The 21,523-nt window shown below is 52.0% G+C and overlaps 1 protein-coding gene across 1 annotated transcript in view; it reads right to left on the bottom strand.

Moving 5' to 3' along the window:
- The window catches only part of NDUFS3 (NADH:ubiquinone oxidoreductase core subunit S3), a 141,598-nt gene that overhangs the window by 20,256 nt on the left and 99,819 nt on the right, over positions 1-21,523 (bottom strand). The window contains exons 4-5 of the mRNA XM_086959746.1: positions 20,695-20,844; positions 4,454-4,579 (exon numbers count right to left, since the gene is read on the bottom strand). Coding sequence (XP_086815872.1) covers positions 4,454-4,579; positions 20,695-20,844 — 276 coding nt within the window. The remainder of the gene's footprint in view (positions 1-4,453; positions 4,580-20,694; positions 20,845-21,523) is intronic.

Genomic DNA, 21,523 nt, shown 5'->3' with positions numbered 1-21,523 from the left:
ACATCTCCCCATCATGGGCCGATTCCCTACCGGCCCTCTCGCCCGGCCTGGGCGCCATCTTGGACACAGCACCACGAGGCCGCGTGGCCTCCGATCGACCCCAACCCTGGGCCTGGCCCCGACATCCCGGCACCACCATCCACCCAGGAGGTGAGCGGACTACTTGGCAGGTCAATGGGAGAAAGAGGTGTCGATGGCTCTCCCCCGCCAGGTGCCGATCGCCCCAGCTCCCCCGGGCGCTGGCTCCACCCCCCTGCTGGGTGTCTGGACTCCCTCATCCTGGACCTCCCGACCTCCAAGTGCGAGGGTCCGGACATCAAACGGCGCCAGACCTATAACTGGGGCAGCTCCAGAGCAGGAAGGCAGTTGTATCCTGGAGTCGAGAGACGCAGTGAAGAACTCATCCTTGACGGACTACTGGCGCTGCCGTAGCCCTGCCTTGCGAACTATCGACCTGCCTGCTGGCGCTGCCGCAACCTTCTGAAACCTTCATCGTCGTCGGGACCTGCTGGCGTGGCCGCGGACCGTTTGTAACCACCACCTTCATCGGGACCTGCTGGCTCCGCCGCGGACCGTCGCTACCTTCAACCACCCCGGGACCTGCTGGCTCCGCCGCGGCCCGACCATCTAGAACGCCGAGCTCGAGGATTGTGAGCTATTTCATCTACCAGATTGGTAACGAGACTGTCCCGCTACCCCTTTTCCCAACCAAGAGACTAGAATAGAGGGGACCCCTGAGTCCAGACCTCCTTGTACCATTTCACCGTACTTGAAGTCTTGCTTATAAAGAACGTTGAACCTTATCCTTGTGTGGTGTACCTCTGTGGGGGGGAAGTTACTTGTCTGTACGATCGCTGGAGACGGCTCTCCCCGGAGACCTCTCCCCTTGTCCTCGGCCGACCCTCCAGGTCCCGTCTAACAGAGGGAGAGCCAGGCCTGGGGCACCCGCAGAGCCCGATGCCACCCACTGGGACTAGAGGAAGAACCAGGCCTGGGGCACCCGAAGAGCCCAATGCCACCCACTGGGACTAGAGGAAGAGCCAAGCCTAGGGCACCCGCAGAGCCCGAGGCCACCCACTGGGACTACAAGAAGAACCAGGCCAGGGGCACCCGAAGAGCCCGATGCCACCCACTGGGACTAGAGGAAGGGCCAGGCCTGGGGCACCCGTAGAGCCCGATGCCACCCACTGGGACTAGAAGAACCAGGCCTGGGGCACCCGCAGAGCCCGATGCCACCCACTGGGACTAGAGGAAGAGCCAGGCCTGGGGCACCGCAGAGCCCGATGCCACCTACTGGGACTAGAGGAAGAGCCAGGCCCGGGGCACCCGCAGAGCCCAATGAGAGCCACTGGGACCAGAGGAAGAACCAGGCCTGGGGCACCCGCAGAGCCCGATGCCACCCACTGGGACTAGAGGAAGAGCCAGGCTTGGGGCACCCGAAGAGCCCGAGGCCACCTACTGGGACTAGAGGAAGGGCCAGGCCTGGGGCACCCGCAGAGCCCAATGCCACCCACTGGGACTAGAAGAACTAGGCCTGAGGCACCCGCAGAGCCCAATGCCACCCACTGGGACTAGAGGAAGAACCAGTCCTGGGGCACCCGCAGAGCCCGATGCCACCCACTGAGCCAGGGAATGAGCAGGCGCAGGACCAGACACACCCTGCACAATAAGATGCAGGATCAGGTTGCCAACAAGACAAGAGGCAGGATTATGCGCACACACACAGCAGCAGGGCACCTTCAAGACCATGTGTACCTGCATGGCAAGGGAAAACAGGAGCACCTGTGGCATCACCGGTGCCAACAGCATCAAGGGCACCTGTAGTGCCCACAGAGCCAGGAGCACTGCAGCTTAGGGGCAGGAACTAGCAGCAGTTGCAGGATTAAGAGCACCACCAGGATCATGGGCACCTGAAAGAACCAAGGCACCAACAGCACGACCTGTGGCACCCACAGAGCCAGGGACAGACCAGGGGACCCAGAAGCACCCACATGACTAGGACATAACATAACAGATGCACCCAAGGGACAAGGGGCAGTGAGACCAGGTGCACGTGTGATTACCAGCGCCAACTGCATCAAGGGCACATGTGGTGGCCATATAGTTAGAAGCACACGTGAGCAAACGTACCAGGACCACTCGCAGATCATGGGGCACTTGTAAGGCCACAAGCACGTAGAGGAACATGGGCACTTACATCAGATAGGGCAGGCCACAGGACAGGAGGCAAGACCAGGAGAAAACATAGGACAGGTGCAGAACAAGGAACACCCACAGCATCAAAGGCAACCACAACAAAGGACCCGACACATTAACAGCACCCGGGCACGGTCAGCACCACAAGCGCATGCAAGGTATGGAACACCAGCAGGTCAAAGGGATCCCGCTGAATCAGACACCAACAGGATCGTGAGTACCTGTAAGGCCAGGTGCATCGGGGCAGACACAGAACCAGGAGCAACCACTAAACCAGTGGCAGGCCAGGTGCACCAGTAGAGCCCAAAGGGCAAGAGGCAGGACCAGCACACCTACAAGACCAAGGCCCTCCACAGCAGCAGGAGCAGGACCTAGCATACCACATGAACTACAGGCATCTGCAAGACCAGGGACCCACTGCACTCTCAGAACCATCACCTAAAGGACCAGGAGCGTTCGGATACACCAGTTCAGACTAGGACCACCTGCAGGACGAGGGCCACCTGGACCCACAGCATCCTAGCCACTCACAGGGCAAGAGCACGTACACTAAGAGGATCAGGTACACCTCGCTATCCAAGAGGCAGGGCAGCACAGCCACAGCAACAGGGCACCTTCAGAACGAAGGGCGCTTACAAGGCAATCGGTTCCTGCAAACCCATGGGCTGATGGGGTGCTCCTAAATCCAAGTGCACCCATCAGACCAGAGGAAGGCTAGGACAACAAGCACCTTTAAGTCCAGAGGCGCCCACAGGACAAGGGGAAGTCCCAGGGCCACCCAGAGAGCTACAGGTGTTTGCAAAGAAGGAGGAACCCACAGGACAAGGAGCACCACAGATCAAGGAGCAGTCGCAGGCACCCCTAAAGAACTACAGGTGCCCGCAAGTCCAGAGGAGCCCACAGGAAAAGGAGCACCACAGGACTTTGGGCAGTTCCAGGACCACATACAGGACATGGGGCATTTGCAGGGCCGGAGGTGCAACCACACACCGCTGCAGGACTACAGATGCCTGCAAAGCCAGAGGTGCCCACAAAACAAGTAGCACCACAGGACAAGGGTCACTATACAGGACAAGGGTCACCCACAGGACAAGGGTCACCCACAGGACAAGGATCACAGACAGGGGAAGGAGCACCCACAGACAAGGAGCACCCACAGGACAAGGAGCACCCACAGGACAAGGATCACAGACAGGGGAAGGAGCACCCACAAGACAAGGAGCACCCACAGGACAAGAATCACACACAGGACAAATAACACCACAGGACAAGGATCACCCACAGGACAAGGATCACCCACATGACAAATAACACCACAGGACAAGGATCACCCACAGGACAAGGCTCACCCACAGGACAAGGATCACAGACAGGACAAATAACACCACAGGACAAGGATTATCCACAGGACAAGGATCACCCACAGGACAAGGATCACCCACAGGACAAGGATCACCCACAGGACAAATACCACCACAGGACAAGGATCACCCACAGGACAAGGATCACCCACAGGACAAGGATCACAGACAGGACAAATAACACCACAGGACAAGGATTATCCACAGGACAAGGATCTCCCACAGGACACGGGTCACCCACAGGACAAGGGTCACCCACAGGACAAGGATCACAGACAGGGGAAGGAGCACCCACAAGACAAGGATCACCCACAGGACAAGGATCACCCACAGGACAAGGATCACCCACAGGACAAGGATCACCCACAGGACAAGGATCACCCATAGGACAAGGATCACCCACAGGACAAGGATCACACACAGGACAAATAACACCACAGGACAAGGATCACCCATAGGACAAGGATCACCCACAGGACAAGAAGCACCCACAGGACAAGGATCACCCATAGGACAAGGATCACCCACAGGACAAGAAGCACCCACAGGATAAGGATCACCCGCAGGACAAGGATCACCCGCAGGACAAGAATCACCAGCAGGTCCATGGGCAGCTCTCAGAGCTCCTGGTGTCTGTCCACCTGCAGCTGTCCATGGGCAGCTCTCAGAGCTCCTGGCATCTGTCCACCTGCAGCTGTCCATGGGCAGCTCTCAGAGCTCCTGGTGTCTGTCCATTTGAAGCTGTCCATGGGCAGCTCTCAGAGCTCATGGTCTCCGTCGACTAGCCGCTTGCCCCTGGGGTTGCTCACAAATCACTCTCTGGCCCTTGAGTTCCCAATGCCCTCTTGCCCCCTAGAATAAGTATGCCTTTCTGGGGCAGCAGAATGCAGACTCACCTCTCTCTCATACCAGTTTGCAGCCTTGTGCACAGGGACGGCGGAGTCGATGGAGGTCAGCTCATCTGTATAGGTTTTCACACGAATACGGGAGTTGAAGTGTAGGGACAGCAAGTTATAAACCACCTAGAAAAAGGAGCACAGACATCAGTGTGCATTCTCTCGATCAACAACACTGGAAGACAGCATTTGAACATTGTTCCACATGTTTCATTGCCCCTGGACCGACTCTGGGCTATTTTACTACAGCAAGCCAACTGCCCTAAAGCACCAACATACTTCTGGGGATGCACGACTTGCCACTACGAGCAGCAGTAAATGTGAAGTGGAAGAGAACTAGGCTAGTCTGCCTAGGAGGATTCCCACAGAGGGTGATGCAGAGCACAGTAAGGAGACCAGAGCACTCGGTTCTCTCAAGTTGAGCCCCCCTTTGGCCCTCTCCATGCAGGGCCTCCGATTCAACTTCGGAAAATAGGGCACCCCTGTATCCCTTAAGGAAACTAAGCAAAGCTAGACTAACACAGGAAGGGGCAACATCGCACCCCCTGAGGAACCTGGGCAAAGCTAAACTACCACAGGTAGGGGCAACACTGCACCCCCTCAGTAACCTGGGCAAAGATAGACTAACACAGGAAGTGGCAACACCGCACCCCCTGAGGAACCTGGCCAAAGATAGACGAACACAGGAAGGGGCAACTCTGCACCCCCTGAGAAACATGGGCAAAGATGGACTAAAGTAATCCAATTGGAATGTGGATGTTCGCACTCCTTTTTATCTTTGGTGTAGTCAAATTTCAATGGTGAGTGGGTGCCGTATTGGTGAACCCTCCTGAGCGTGAGGGTATATGCTACATTTGAACACGCGTTTATAAAAGTGACATAACTTACGTTTGTGAATGTACATAAAGGTGGTACATTTTATATGCTTTCAGAAATTAAGTCCCCTGAAGAAGGGCCCCTGTCCGAAATGCAGTGGGTGGAAATGATGAAAATTGAATATCCAGTGTTAACCAACATACTATGAAATTAATAGTACAAACATGATGAAAAAATGAAAAAATAAAACAGCTAATAGAAATTTTTTGTGAAGAATTTTATTGAAAATCCATGAAAATTATTCCAAAGGGGTGCAGGATTGGAGACATTACTCCTAAGGAAATAACGCGCGTTTAAACAAAGAAAGACTAACACAGGAAGGGGCAACACCGCAGCGCCTCAGGAACCTGGGCAAAGATAGACTAACACAGGAAGGGGCAACACCCTACCCCCCCGAGGAACCTCGGCAAAGATAGGCTAACACAAGAAGGGGAAACACCGCACCCCCTCAGGAACCTGGGCAAAGAAAGACCAACAGGAAGAGGCGACACTGCACCCCCTGAGGAACCTGGGCAAAGATAGGCTAACACAGGAAGGGGCAACACTGACCCCCTCAGGAACCTGGGCAAAGATAGACTAACACAGGAAGGGGCAACACTGACCCCCTCAGGAACCTGGGCAAAGATAGACGAACACAGGAAGGGGCAACACCGCACCCCTCAGAAACCCGGGCAAAGATAGACTAACACAGGAAGGGGCAACACTGCACCCCCTGAGGAACCTGGGCAAAGATAGACTAACACAGGAAGGGGCAACACTGCACCCCCTGAGGAACCTGGGCAAAGATAGACTAACACAGGAAGGGGCAACACTGACCCCCTCAGGAACCTGGGCAAAGATAGACTAACACAGGAAGGGGCAACACCGCAGCGCCTCAGGAACCTGGGCAAAGATAGACTAACACAGGAAGGGGCAACACCGTACCCCCCCGAGGAACCTCGGCAAAGATAGGCTAACACAAGAAGGGGCAACTCTGCACCCCCTGAGAAACATGGGCAAAGATAGACTAACACAGGAAGGGGCAACACTGACCCCCTCAGGAACCTGGGCAAAGATAGACGAACACAGGAAGGGGCAACACCGCACCCCTCAGAAACCCGGGCAAAGATAGACGAACACAGGAAGGGGAGACACTGCACCCCCTCAGAAACCCGGGCAAAGATAGACTAACACAGGAAGGGGCAACACTGCACCCCCTGAGGAACCTGGGCAAAGATAGACTAACACAGGAAGGGGCAACACTGCACCCCCTGAGGAACCTGGGCAAAGATAGACTAACACAGGAAGGGGCAACACTGACCCCCTCAGGAACCTGGGCAAAGATAGACTAACACAGGAAGGGGCAACACCGCAGCGCCTCAGGAACCTGGGCAAAGATAGACTAACACAGGAAGGGGCAACACCGTACCCCCCCGAGGAACCTCGGCAAAGATAGGCTAACACAAGAAGGGGAAACACCGCACCCCCTCAGGAACCTGGGCAAAGAAAGACCAACAGGAAGAGGCGACACTGCACCCCCTGAGGAACCTGGGCAAAGATAGACTAACACAGGAAGGGGCAACACTGCACCCCCTCAGAAACCCGGGCAAAGATAGACTAACACAGGAAGGGGAGACACTGCACCCCCTCAGAAACCCGGGCAAAGATAGACTAACACAGGAAGGGGCAACACTGACCCCCTCAGGAACCTGGGCAAAGATAGACTAACACAGGAAGGGGCAACACTGCACCCCCTGAGGAACCTGGGCAAAGATAGACTAACACAGGAAGGGGCAACACTGACCCCCTCAGGAACCTGGGCAAAGATAGACTAACACAGGAAGGGGCAACACTGACCCCCTCAGAAACCCGGGCAAAGATAGACTAACACAGGAAGGGGCAACACTGACCCCCTCAGGAACCCGGGCAAAGATAGACTAACACAGGAAGGGGCAACACTGACCCCCTCAGGAACCCGGGCAAAGATAGACTAACACAGGAAGGGGCAACACCGTACCCCCCGAGGAACCTCGGCAAAGATAGACTAACACAAGAAGAGGAAACACCGCACCCCCCCAGGAACCTGGGCAAAGAAAGACCAACAGGAAGAGGCGGCACTGCACCCCCTGAGGAACCTGGGCAAAGATAGATTAAAAGAGGAAGGGGCATCTGCACCCCCTCAGTAACCTGGGCAAAGATAGACTAACACAGGAAGGGGCAACACTGCACCCCCTGAGGAACCTGGGCAAAGATAGACGAACACAGGAAGGGGCAACACTGACCCCCTCAGGAACCTGGGCAAAGATAGACTAACACAGGAAGGGGCAACACCGCACCCCTCAGGAACCTGGACAAAGAGACTAACACAGGAAGGGGTGACACTGCACCCCCTGAGGAACCTGGGCAAAGATAGACTAACACAGGAAGGGGTGACACTGCACCCCCTGAGGAACCAGGACAAAGATAGACGAACACAGGAAGGGGCAACACCGCACCCCCTGAGGAACCAGGACAAAGATAGACTAACACAGGAAGGGGTGACACTGCACCCCTCAGGAACCTGGACAAAGAGACTAACACAGGAAGGGGCAACACCGCACCCCCTGAGGAACCAGGACAAAGATAGACTAACACAGGAAGGGGTGACACCGCACCCCTCAGGAACCAGGACAAAGATAGACGAACACAGGAAGGGGCAACACCGCACCCCTCAGGAACCAGGACAAAGATAGACGAACACAGGAAGGGGTGACACTGCACCCCCTGAGGAACCTGGGCAAAGATAGACTAACACAGGAAGGGGCAACACCGCACCCCCTGAGGAACCAGGACAAAGATAGACTAACACAGGAAGGGGTGACACTGCACCCCTCAGGAACCTGGACAAAGAGACTAACACAGTCAGGGGTGACACTGCACCCCCTGAGGAACCTGGGCAAAGATAGACTAACACAGGAAGGGGCAACACCGCACCCCTCAGGAACCAGGACAAAGATAGACGAACACAGGAAGGGGTGACACCGCACCCCTCAGGAACCAGGACAAAGATAGACGAACACAGGAAGGGGCAACACCGCACCCCCTGAGGAACCTGGGCAAAGAGACTAACACAGGAAGGGGCAACACCGCACCCCTCAGGAACCAGGACAAAGATAGACGAACACAGGAAGGGGCAACACCGCACCCCTCAGGAACCAGGACAAAGATAGACTAACACAGGAAGGGGCAACACCGCACCCCTCAGGAACCAGGACAAAGATAGACGAACACAGGAAGGGGCAACACCGCACCCCTCAGGAACCAGGACAAAGATAGACGAACACAGGAAGGGGCAACACCGCACCCCCTGAGGAACCTGGGCAAAGATATAGTAACACAGGAAGGGGCGACTCTGCACCCCCTCTGGAACCTGGGCAAAGATAGATTAACACAGGAAAGGGTGACACTGCACCCCCTCTGGAACCTGGGCAAAGATAGATTAACACAGGAAGGGGCGACTCTGTACCCCCTCTGGAACCTGGGCAAAGATAGATTAACACAGGAAAGGGTGACACTGCACCCCTCAGGAACCAGGACAAAGATAGACTAACACAGGAAGGGGCAACACCGCACCCCTCAGGAACCAGGACAAAGATAGACGAACACAGGAAGGGGCAACACCGCACCCCTCAGGAACCAGGACAAAGATAGACGAACACAGGAAGGGGTGACACCGCACCCCTCAGGAACCAGGACAAAGATAGACGAACACAGGAAGGGGCAACACCGCACCCCTCAGGAACCTGGACAAAGAGACTAACACAGTCAGGGGTGACACTGCACCCCCTCGGGAACCTGGGCAAAGAGACTAACACAGGAAGGTGACACTGCACCCCCTCGGGAACCAGGACAAAGATAGACTAACACAGGAAGGGGTGACACTGCACCCCCTGAGGAACCTGGGCAAAGATAGACTAACACAGGAAGGGGCAACACCGCACCCCCTGAGGAACCAGGACAAAGATAGACGAACACAGGAAGGGGCAACACCGCACCCCTCAGGAACCTGGACAAAGAGACTAACACAGTCAGGGGTGACACTGCACCCCCTGAGGAACCTGGGCAAAGATAGACTAACACAGGAAGGGGCAACACCGCACCCCCTGAGGAACCAGGACAAAGATAGACGAACACAGGAAGGGGCAACACCGCACCCCCTGAGGAACCTGGGCAAAGATATAGTAACACAGGAAGGGGCAACTCTGCACCCCCTCTGGAACCTGGACAAAGAGACTAACACAGGAAAGGGTGACACTGCACCCCCTCTGGAACCTGGGCAAAGATAGATTAACACAGGAAGGGGCAACACCGCACCCCCCGAGGAACCTGGGCAAAGATAGATTAACACAGGAAAGGGTGACTCTGCACCCCCTCAGGAACCTGGGCAAAGATAGACGAACACAGGAAGGGGCAACACCGCACCCCCTGAGGAACCTGGGCAAAGATAGATTAACACAGGAAGGGGCAACACTGCACCCCCTGAGGAACCAGGGCAAAGATAGATTAACACAGGAAGGGGCAACACTGACCCCCTCAGGAACCCGGGCAAAGATAGACTAACACAGGAAGGGGCAACACCGCACCCCCTGAGGAACCTGGACAAAGATAGACGAACACAGGAAGGAGTACGCAGGAGTAATGACTTATACTTATCCAGAGACTTTCAGGGGTCCTCTGACAGAGCCAGCTCTGTTCTGCAAAAAGTCTCGCCAGACGACCTTCAGTAATTCCTACACAGATTGCTTTGGATACCGTTTTCCATTAAGGTACTTTTAATGGGGCGATGTGTGAGAGTCTATTAGACATTTTGCGGAGAAATGTTGTATTTGTGTTTCATGCAATATCCATAAAAAAGTTTCTTTTAGATCAAAAGAGGACCTCACATGAGGAATGGGAGGGTGTCGCACAGATTGCGTGCAGTGATATTAGAGAGCTGCTGCGGTGTCACAATATTGAAAGCACATATCACTATCCTGGCTGTTTTGTCTTTCAAGAATAAACTTTGCAGAAGACTTATCTTCACATCTCTCGCATATTTGTGGACTGATGGAAGAACCCCTCAATTATCTGAGGTTATGATTTCCTATTTTCAATATCAATTCTAACTTTACCCAAATGCCTTGGTGTAATATTGATTGCGCTCTTCACTTTAGATTTTTCTGTGCACATTTAAAATTTTACACAATTGTGCCTGTGCACGGTCGGTGACCTGGCCAAACAGGGCATGAAAGAGGTGAAACTGGATCCTAAATTCAAAGCTGTTCCGGACAGGAGCCTTCAAAAAACTTTTGGCCGAGGGCCCCAAAATCTTTAAGATATCCCTGAATCCAAATGCCATTTCATCTTTGCTATTTTGTGTGTGGACCAGTTAATAGGAGGCAGATCTCTTGTGTTTGCTAAAACACACAAAGGATGTTGTTTATAAAGATGTTCATTAAAAACAAACATTCTCACTAGCACATTAGGGATCTTCGGCTCTCAGGACCAGTGAACATTACTTATAATTTTGATTCTCACATTTATGTACATCTCAAACTAGTTTATAAACAGGTAAGTTATTACTCTGTACTGAGTAAGCAGTGCCCATAGAAACGACGACAAACGGCCAACCCAGGAACGTTGTAAATACAATGTGATCACAGGTTTCTAAATGATTCACAATGATTTCTTCTCATACTTCGGGAAATCTATGCTAAAAGTGATGCTGACGGGAGCCATCATTACAGATCAACATAGCAGCACCAAACATCACCAGAATGACTATGAAAGTTGAAGTAACAAATTCCCTCCAATGGATTTGTTGGCATGAACAACAGATTCTTTAAATCAACTTGACAAGCTGGGAGGAGAGAGATGGGGTCCATTGAATACATGGAGATTAAATACCCTGCCCTGCACTATCTCGGGCCGTGCCTGTCTTCTGCCCTTCGTCTTGGGATCACATCGCAGCCGCACGGACCACCAGGACGGGACGGGACTGCGCAGCCGCACCGACCACCAGGACGGGACGGGACTCCGCAGCCGCACCGACCACCAGGACGGGACGGGACTCCGCAGCCGCACCGACCACCAGGACGGGACGGGACTCCGCAGCCGCACCGACCACCAGGACGGGACGGGACTCCGCAGCCGCACCGACCACCAGGACGGGACGGGACTCCGCAGCCGCACGGACCACCAGGACGGGACGGGACTCCGCAGCCGCACCGACCACCAGGACGGGACGGGACTCCGCAGCCGCACGGACCAAGAGGGCGGCACAGGACCGAACAGACACACAGGAAGCGCTAGTGCTTGGTTTTGGGTGTGCTTTGCCTGAACCCCAGTCAAGCAAACTGCAACAGCACCACAGAGACTTCCATGGTGTCACCAAGTTAAGGGGACATTGGGGTCGCAGAGCTGAGCCTAAGATTCTGTCTCTGCCCTACATACGAACACCCAACCGGCACTGGTGCAGTCTGCTTGGTGGGCAGGTTCAGTACCTTACATAGCCCTGTGCAGTCCCGGCCTTGATTTTAGTTAGTGTCCCTGACACCAATTGTCTGCTCCCCACATCTGATCTCACAGGAGAGGTACCTTGAAGGAAAACTGGAAACATCGCAAACAGTGCAAAAGAGGTGAAACTAGGAACACTAGACACATGGCAGCAAGCAATGTTTCCCACTAACAATCTTTCTACTTACAGCAATCAGGAGGGGCAATTTGCGGCAACTAAAATCAGCGGCGCAATTCTTTATCCTTGACATCTTGGGCAGCAGTTCTGCAAAAAAACAAGGCTCCGGGGGCTTTGGTTGGGGTAGAAGTATCGCTGGTCCTTGCATTATGCTCCGGGGGCTTGGGTTGACGTAGAAGTATCGCTGGTCCTTGCATTATGCTCCTGGGGCTTGGGTTGGCGTAGAAGTATCGATGGTCCTTGCATTATGCTCCTGGGGCTTGGGTTGGCGTAGAAGTATCGATGGTCCTTGCATTATGCTCCTGGGGCTTGGGTTGGCGTAGAAGTATCGATGGTCCTTGCATTAGGCTCCTGGGGCTTGGGTTGGTGTAGAAGTATCGCTGGCCTTTGCATTATGCTCCGGGGGCTTGGGTTGGAGTTCAAGTATCGCTGGTCCTTGCATTATGCTCCAGGAGCTTGGGTTGGAGTACAAGTATCCCTAGTCCTTGCATTATGCTCCGGGGCTTGGGTTGGCGTAGTAGTATCGCTGGTCCTTGCATTATGCTCCAGGGGCTTGGGATGGCGCAGAAGTATCACTGTTCCTTGCATTATGCTCCGGGGGCTTGGGTTGGCATAGAGGTATTGCTGGCCCTTGCATTATGCTCCTGGGGCTTGGGTTGACGTAGAAGTATCGCTGGTCCTTGCATTATGCTCCAGGGGCTTGGGTTGGCATAGAGGTATTGCTGGCCCTTGCATTATGCTCCGGGGGCTTGGGTTGACGTAGAAGTATCACTGTTCCTTGCATTATGCTCCGGGGGCTTGGGTTGGCATAGAGGTATTGCTGGCCCTTGCATTATGCTCCGGGGGCTTGGGTTGGCGTAAAAGTATCGCTGGTCCTTGCATTATGCTCCTGGGGCTTGGGTTGGCGTAGAAGTATCGATGGTCCTTGCATTATGCTCCTGGGGCTTGGGTTGGCGTAGAAGTATCGATGGTCCTTGCATTATGCTCCTGGGGCTTGGGTTGGCGTAGAAGTATCGATGGTCCTTGCATTAGGCTCCTGGGGCTTGGGTTGGTGTAGAAGTATCGCTGGCCTTTGCATTATGCTCCGGGGGCTTGGGTTGGAGTTCAAGTATCGCTGGTCCTTGCATTATGCTCCAGGAGCTTGGGTTGGAGTACAAGTATCCCTAGTCCTTGCATTATGCTCCGGGGCTTGGGTTGGCGTAGTAGTATCGCTGGCCTTTGCATTATGCTCCGGGGGCTTGGGTTGACGTAGAAGTATCACTGGTCCTTGCATTATGCTCCAGGAGCTTGGGTTGGAGTACAAGTATCCCTAGTCCTTGCATTATGCTCCAGGGGCTTGGGTTGGCGTAGAAGTATCGCTGGTCCTTGCATTATGCTGATGGGGCTTGGGTTGGCGTAGAAGTATCGCTGGCCTTTGCATTATGCTCCGGGGCTTGGGTTGGCGTAGAAGTATCGCTGGCCTTTGCATTATGCTCCGGGGCTTGGGTTGGTGTAAAAGTATCGCTGGTCCTTGCATTATGCTCCAGGGGCTTGGGATGGCGCAGAAGTATCACTGTTCCTTGCATTATGCTCCGGGGGCTTGGGTTGGCATAGAAGTATTGCTGGTCCTTGCATTATGCTCCGGGGGCTTGGGTTGGCATAGAAGTATTGCTGGTCCTTGCATTATGCTCCGGGGGCTTGGGTTGGCATAGAAGTATCGCTGGTCCTTGCATTATGCTCCGGGGGCTTGGGTTGGCATAGAAGTATCGCTGGTCCTTGCATTATGCTCCGGGGGCTTGGGTTGGTGTAGAAGTATCGCAGGTCCTTACATTATGCTCCGTTCTGAGGCTGCAGGCGACGTCTGGGTCATCGAAGGTGGTCTTTGGGCACTGGACTCCGGGTCACTGTCACCGGGTGGACGTCCTCGTGGTCTTGGATCCCTCGGGCACGGGCCAGGCTCGGCGGGTGCAGAGTGGACTGGATTTGCGGTTCCTGGCTGGCACCAGGGGTATTGCTGTTTGAATAGAACCACTGCTCGTGGGAGTCCCAATCTTTTGGAAAGTTCAAGGCAGGCAGGTCCTCCGGGGTTTTCGAGGTTGCTGTCCGCAGGAGACGCCGAAGTTTCACAGGAGCAGGTTCAAGGATGAACAGGCCTGTAGGGTTTGGGGGCCAAGTCTGTGGGCGCCGTCCTTTTATTAGCAGTCGCACGGCAGGTCTTCTTGTTTCTGGTTTCTTGCTCTTCTTCTTGTTGCAATCGGGATCTGAGGAAGGAAGGTTCAGGGTGCCCCTAAATACTAAATTTAGGGGCGTTACAGGTAGGGCAAGGGCAGGGACCAATGGGTCCCTGTCCTGGGGTGAGTACACACCCTAGCCTGCACCTCTCCTGTGGGAGGGGAGGCAGGAGCGTAGCTCTGATTGGGCAGGGCTCCCCATCCTCAAGATGGCCAGAGCCCGGAGTTGTACTTCATCTCGCCTCTCCCACCTGAGGGGTGGAGTTGGCATAGGCTGGCACACCCCCTTTCCTCACTTAGGGTTTCCCGCCGTTCTTTCCACCAGAGTGGGGGTCAGAAGCGGTGGGGGCCAGTTACGGAGAACAGCAAGTGACCTGGAGAAGCTCACAAAGGCGGCATGCCTTTGAAGCTTCCCCTGCCCATCCTGGGGAAGCAGGCTTGGCACCTCGTCCCAGGATGTGCATTGTTTCAGGCCCCGAGAGCTGCAGGCTCTCGACCCAGGGGTCCATAAACATGTCTGGTGGTGGCAGCCTCGGTAGCCACACAGTCAAGACACTGGGAGTTGGTTAGGTTTCAGGAGGCAGCTCTAAGATGCCCTCTGTCGTGCATTTTACATTAAATCTCACACTGGCATCAGTGCGGGTTTAATGTGCTGTGATGTTTGATATCAAACTTGTCAGTCTTCGGTGTAGCCATTCTAGTGCTGTGGAGTTCGTAATGACAACCTCCCAGCACCATATACTCTTAATGGCATCACTGCACTTACAGTGCCCAGGAATGGCCCTGTGTACTGTAGGGGCACAGGGCTCATGCACCTGTGCCCACACCACTGGCATGGGTCACCCAGCTAGAGGGGTGACTAACGGATGCCTAGGTAGTGAGCTTGTGGGCATGTGGACTCTTTGTTTAGTTCTGTACCTAGACACGTAGCCTGCAAAGGCAGTATGTGGGTGTCAGGGCACAGGGCACCTAAGGGTGGCACAATAAGTGCTGCAGCCCTTAGGGGTCTTCTCTGGTCACAGTGCCCTGGGTACCTAGAGTACCATTTACCAGGGGCTGACAGGTGGCCAAAGATGCCAATTGGGGTTTAGTTTCAACACAGTTTTAGGGAACGAACAGAGGTCCTGGGCACCTGGTTGGCAGGAGCCCAGGGCACACTTAGTCAAAGCACATCAGCAATTCAGCAAACAGTGGGGGCGTACCAAGGCAAGAAAGATAGTGAACAACACAAAGTACCCAAACCACAGTGACTCAATACGTTTTTTTGATAGAGGGTAAGAAACCAATTGATTGTCGCTGCCCTAGACACCATTATTTTGTGTCAATCATTTTGTATTTTTTATATTTTCAAAGAATTGCTGACAGAAAAAGACATTGATTGCAAATATTTACAAGGCTAAACAAACTTTAACAAACATTAAAGGCAAATACTATTTACACATTTAGAAACCATTATGTCACACATTAGAAAGTATTCTCACATCAGACATTAAATAAAACAATTATTGAAAAAATAATACAAACATTTTTATCACAAACAACAAAAAATTGCAAACACTGAATGAGAGAAACTAGGGGTTGGGAGGATAGAACAATGATACTTTGTATCTCGCAAACAACACTGGCAGTTTGTTTGGGAGATACAAAGTATCATTGTTGTACAAAAGCTAGGACCGGCTGGTCCAGCATTAAAATATATACAAGTCATTTAATTACTTTTATTCTATCCTCCCAACCCCTAGTTTCTCTAGTCCAAGGGAATAGGGTATCTCAAAAAGTTAACAGACACAAAGGCATTAAGTAAGTCTGTGTATTAGCCCCATTAATGTTAAACCTCTAAACTGCGGAGTTGGGGGCAGAGGCCATGTCATTTCCGCCAAGCATCGCCACGCATAAAACCCAAATATTACAATATGCGGATGATCTGGAATAAACAAGAGCGGCCACAGCGATCGCTGGACAAATATAATCAGAGCAACGTGCTGGTGGCAAAAGCAAATAAAACAAAAGTAATGGTCTTTGGGAATTCAAAGAGAAAACAAAGAAAGTCTGGAAATTGGGCCCATCAAAAATAGCATGCACTAAAACAAACTATTATCTTGGCATTTGGCCGGCTTATTCTGTAATGAGCACACACATCTAAGAGCCATGGAAACTAAAGTCTAATATTTGCTCGCTGCAAATTAAACGCAACACTGAATAGCCCATTGGCAGAGGCCAAAATAAGAATAAACAAGGCCAAATGAATTTCAACAATACTGTGCGGTCAACAAGGTTTTCTGTCTGAAATGGATTTTATGCTGGACGGACTACAGGCACCTATGAAAAGGATGTTTCAGCTTCCCCGTTACACGAGACGAGCTCAGATACTTCTGGAATCTGGATTGGCAGAGCAAGTTCTTATATGCAAGTCCCAATTCCTCAAGTCCTATCCCGGGATAGTCCACGCCAAACCAGGATCACTGAAGGCAGAACTGCCGGACATTTGTAATGGTCAGCCCATGACGGATAGCTACCACGAGCGTGTGCTGATCTAGCTCTTTATCCAGAGACATGAAAAGCCAGTAATCGGTCATACTTAGCATTTAGGCAATTATTGAAAGAAGTGTGTAGGAAAGGGGGTTTCTGCTGCAGTATCTCCTACCCCCACCAACCCCCCCTTTTGCCAGATTTCTGATGCACTATGACGGGTTGCCCTGGGTCCCAGCCAATCAGGGTCCAGGGCCTGTGTTCTCTCCCTAAACTGTTCCTTTGTTTCCACAATTGGCGCGCCGCTGGCCGCAGGTAGGCCCCTGGTACCGAAGGGCCTTCTGACCAGAGGAGGCCGGGTCTGGCGGCTCAGCGAACTAATGCACCGAAGGGCCTTCTGACCAGAGGAGGCCGGGTCTGGCGGCTCAGCGAACTAATGCACCGAAGGGCCTTCTGACCAGAGGAGGCCGGGTCTGGCGGCTCAGTGAACTAATGCACCGAAGGGCCTTGTGACCTGAGGAGGCCGGGTCTGGTGGCTCAGCGAACTAATGCACCGAAGGGCCTTCTGACCAGAGGAGGCCGGGTCTGGCGGCTCAGCGAACTAATGCATTTACAGCAGGGGCCTGTGTTTGACCTCATACTCACAGGTTCCAATCCCAAAGGGTCCACTCAGCCTTTCATCCATCTGAGGTCGATAAAATGAGTACCACTGAGTTGGGTAACAATAAACATCTGCTATTCAGCACCAAGATACCCTGCTCGGGGTGAACGTGCGCTTTACAAATACATGTTATGTAAAAAGGCTGCAGCATGTATTGTAATAAAAAAATTGGTTCTGTCGGGTTCTAATAGGTTTCTTAACGACGCACTCAGTGTCTGATACAGAATTTACCAAACAATTCTAGGGAAGAATAAAACACATGCATCAACACAGACATTTTAGTTCAAAATAATGACCATTACCACAGTGCGTATGTATCTACTGTTCATTCATATATTTGAATGACGTCATTCTTACACGTTCCACAGCAGATCAAGGCTGTTTTTCAAAAGGTGAAACATTTACATATGTATAGTGATCATGTGACATATGTGCTTAGTGATAAACAATTGTGCAGAATATCCAAGGTGATTCGGGACATTTGGACAACAATCCAGAGCACACTTCGTGTATCCAATCAAATTTCAAACTTTAAACGGTCAAATGGTTAAAGCGATGGGATAGATCATACACGCATAAGTATTTCAAAACGAATTTTATTGTTCAACAGTGTTCTTTCCTCAGAATCACTGTGCGTATCACTCTAGCCTACACGTGTTTCATCACAGCATGTGGCTGTGAATCTTCAGGGCTGATCTGAATGATCAAGGCGCGTTATCGGGAGACCGGTGATAATTCCGTCCCGGTCCTAATCGGGATGTTTACGTATTGTAGGAGAACGGTACCGTGAGTAATCGGTTGCCGTTTCGTCAAAAAATGGGGATCGTGTGTAACAGTTCACACAGCGTCGGTGCTATTCGGGCTGTTTGCCCGTGGGTTGAGCCGAATGCAGCTCCTGTTTCCGAATGCGGGACCGGGACGGAATTATCACCGGTCTCCCGATAACGCGCCTTGATCATTAACCATTTGACCGTTTAAAGTTTGAAATTTGATTGGATACACGAAGTGTGCTTTGGATTGTTGTCCAATTACATTAGAGAGAGGTCCCAGAACCTCTTCTCTTACAGAGGTTAAGGTTTTCCTCTGCCAAGAAGCACCTAATTCTATACCACGAGACTCTAATACTTACCGTGACAAGCTGAGCGCCATATTCCTGAACACTTAAAAACCTGTTCTCTGACTTTATATTGATTCGGGACATTTGTACACAGGAAAAGGGGGAAAAAGAACAGGTGGCCAGACATAGAACCAATGGCCCTGGTGGCTAATGGTGCTCCTTTTGGTCTGAAGAGCCTTGGTTGATCTGAGCCTAATATTGCCGTTCACGTTTCACCCCTTAATGTTCTCCCTTCGGTAGTCACTTAGGGTCTTCATCAGGACAGAATGGGGGATAGTGACAGCCTAGTGCAGACCAGAGCTAATTATGGCTGCATGTGCCTCTCTATGGAGCCTGGCGGTGAAATCAGGGAGGATCTGGGCATACAACTTAATTTAGATACTTCTTTCAAGCGGCGAAGGAGAAGCAGGGATTAGTACTGCAACTTCTCTATGAATGACACAGGGTCACCCCGTTTTGTTATTTGTTTGTGCAGCAAACACTTTACACCTTAACACATGCACCCTGCCATTGCAGACTGTGTGTATTGGTGCAAACACAAATGAAGAGTCGACAATGCACACATCCCTGTGTGCCACGTCCTTCAACACTGCCTGTGGAATGGGTAAGTCACCCCCTAGCAGGCCTAACAGAGCCAAGAAAGGGTGCACCATACCAAAGGTGAGGGCATAGATGCATGAGCAGTGTGCCCCTACAGTGTCTGTGGCATTCACATAAATTGTAAGTGCAGTGGAGCCATATTGCGTACATGGGCTGGAAGTTTGTCATTATGAACTCCACAGCTCCTTGATGGCTTTACTGAAGACTGAGGAGTTTGGCCTCAAACTTCTCAGCCTAATAAACCCACACTGATGCCAGTGATGGATTTCTTATTAAATGCACACATAGGGCATCGCAGAGATGCCCCCTGAAAAATGAACAACCTCCAGTGTATTGGCTGACTGATTCCCGTCAGCCAGCCATCACCAGACAGGACTCTGACCTCCTGGGGTGAGAGCATTTGTGCTCTCGGAGGTCAGAAACGAAGCCCCAACCCCAGTAACCCCCTTAAAGTTTGTATTTAAGGGTTTCCCTGAACCTTGTCCCTCAGATTCGATGATCTGCGAAGAATGAAGGAAGAGTCGTGCAGCAATGGAGAATGCAACAACTGACTTGGCCCCAGCCCTACCGGCCTGTCTCCTCCTCCAGCGACCCTACTCCAAGAAGCCGGTGTGGCCCGCAGCCAGCCACCTCAAGAACCCCGGAGGACCTGTGTTGTCTTCAACAAAGACTCTTTTCTCTCGTGGACACCGGATTTGTCCAGGCGGATCTGTGACACTTGCACCACTCTGCAGTTTAAACCCATCTTTTCTCCTATGTAACTAGGTACCTACACCACTATTTGAATGCGCCACTTAAGCAGGGACTGCAGGAGACACATTTTGGTTGCAAAATTACTGGCTCTACCAATTTAAGACCTTCAACCGTAGTGGAGACGCGGAGCAGCAACAACCTCAAAGTGTAGATTCCGCAATTGTAAGAATGAATCTTTCACCCATTTACTCCTCGGTTGTCCTCTGTTTTTAATCACATGAAAGTCTTACTGGGAAGGAGGCCATATCACTCTGTTTTACCTCTTCAGAGTCTTGAGTCGCTATGCGAATTTTAAGTAAACAATTTTAATTACATATAAGAGAGGGAGTTAAATGTATGGTCTTAAATTATATTCTAACAATTGATCGATTTTAGTAAGCTAGGATCTTAATCTGGTTCACTTTTCCTTTTTTTATGTTTTAAATCATACTCTAATAACGGATTGATTCAGGGAGCTGAAGATCTTAATGTGGAATACTTGTTTCTGTTCCTGTCCCGGAGCTTACACATATCCTTCCTGTGAGCCTCTTTCAGCCAATGAAATGCATTATTATTTGGTTTTATGCTGTTGGTCTGGACTTTTGCTTTCTTTTTTACGTTATGTTATTTGTCTTTTGCATGGTTGTTGATTTTAATTAATCAAACAACAAGTCACCATTTGTTATGTACCATTATCCACAATGTATTCTGCATTTCATGTCGGGCTCCCAGTGGGAACCTGCCTCCACCCCCTGTGGTCCCATGCAGCTCTTGAGGGATCATTCCATCCCCCACAGAAGACCCTTGCATCATACATGCTCACCATTCCTAGCAGATATGCCTCAAGGGGCCCCAGAGGGACCACACAACAATGATCCCCCTTACCTCAAAGCGGTTCTCCCGGGAGGGCACATCGACTGCCGTCAAGTCAATCAAAGATTTGAACTGCGCGTTGGTGTGATCTCGGAGGAAAGTCAGCACCGGGATCACCCCGTCGGGGTGGATCATAACCTCCAGCTCATTGAAGCAGGACACCTGGAAGAAAGCAGCACAGAGGAGTGAGCCAGGATGAGGGTGGTGAAGCGTTCAGAATGGAGGGTTAGGAAGGGGGGCTATCCACATAGAGGCCCTGCGGTCGCACAGCTTGGAGCTACGGAAGGGCAGGAAAGACGGGCTGGTCTCCAGCAGCTTACGATACATGGGATTTGTCAGCATTCAGTGGGATGGCACAAGTGCAAGCCTGATCATTTTATGTCCTGAATGTCAACATCCGAAAGTGTGACGAGTAGATGGAGTAAGTGAAGAGGTTTAACACTGTCTGCAGCCAGCAAAGAGCAGCTGTTGTCGGACTGTGTATCCATGCCAAGTTCACACCAAGTAATGATCACAGTATGTGCCAGGGGATATTTAAGGATGCCTTCTCCGGACCCTATTTACAGAGTTTGCCCGAGAGGTATACACGAAAGTGCTCAAGACGACAAATGAGAGGTGTGAAGTGGCCTTGGGGGCTGCATGTCAATTAACGATGCATTACTTGCATTGGAACCCCATGGAATCTACAGACCCCTCCATCCTACATATGTCTCACCTCAGGGTCTCCAGGACTAAAGGTCAGGGGCCTTGGACAAATAACAGAGTGAAATCACAGCATGCCCTGGGTCTTAACACCAGCTGCTGTGCAACAATTGGTGAACAGCTTCCAGTAAGAGCACCA

This window comes from Lissotriton vulgaris, chromosome 2_2, assembly GCF_964263255.1.
Source record: "Lissotriton vulgaris chromosome 2_2, aLisVul1.2, whole genome shotgun sequence".
Taxonomy (NCBI): domain Eukaryota; kingdom Metazoa; phylum Chordata; class Amphibia; order Caudata; family Salamandridae; genus Lissotriton; species Lissotriton vulgaris.
This window is presented reverse-complemented; position numbering and strand designations above follow the sequence as displayed.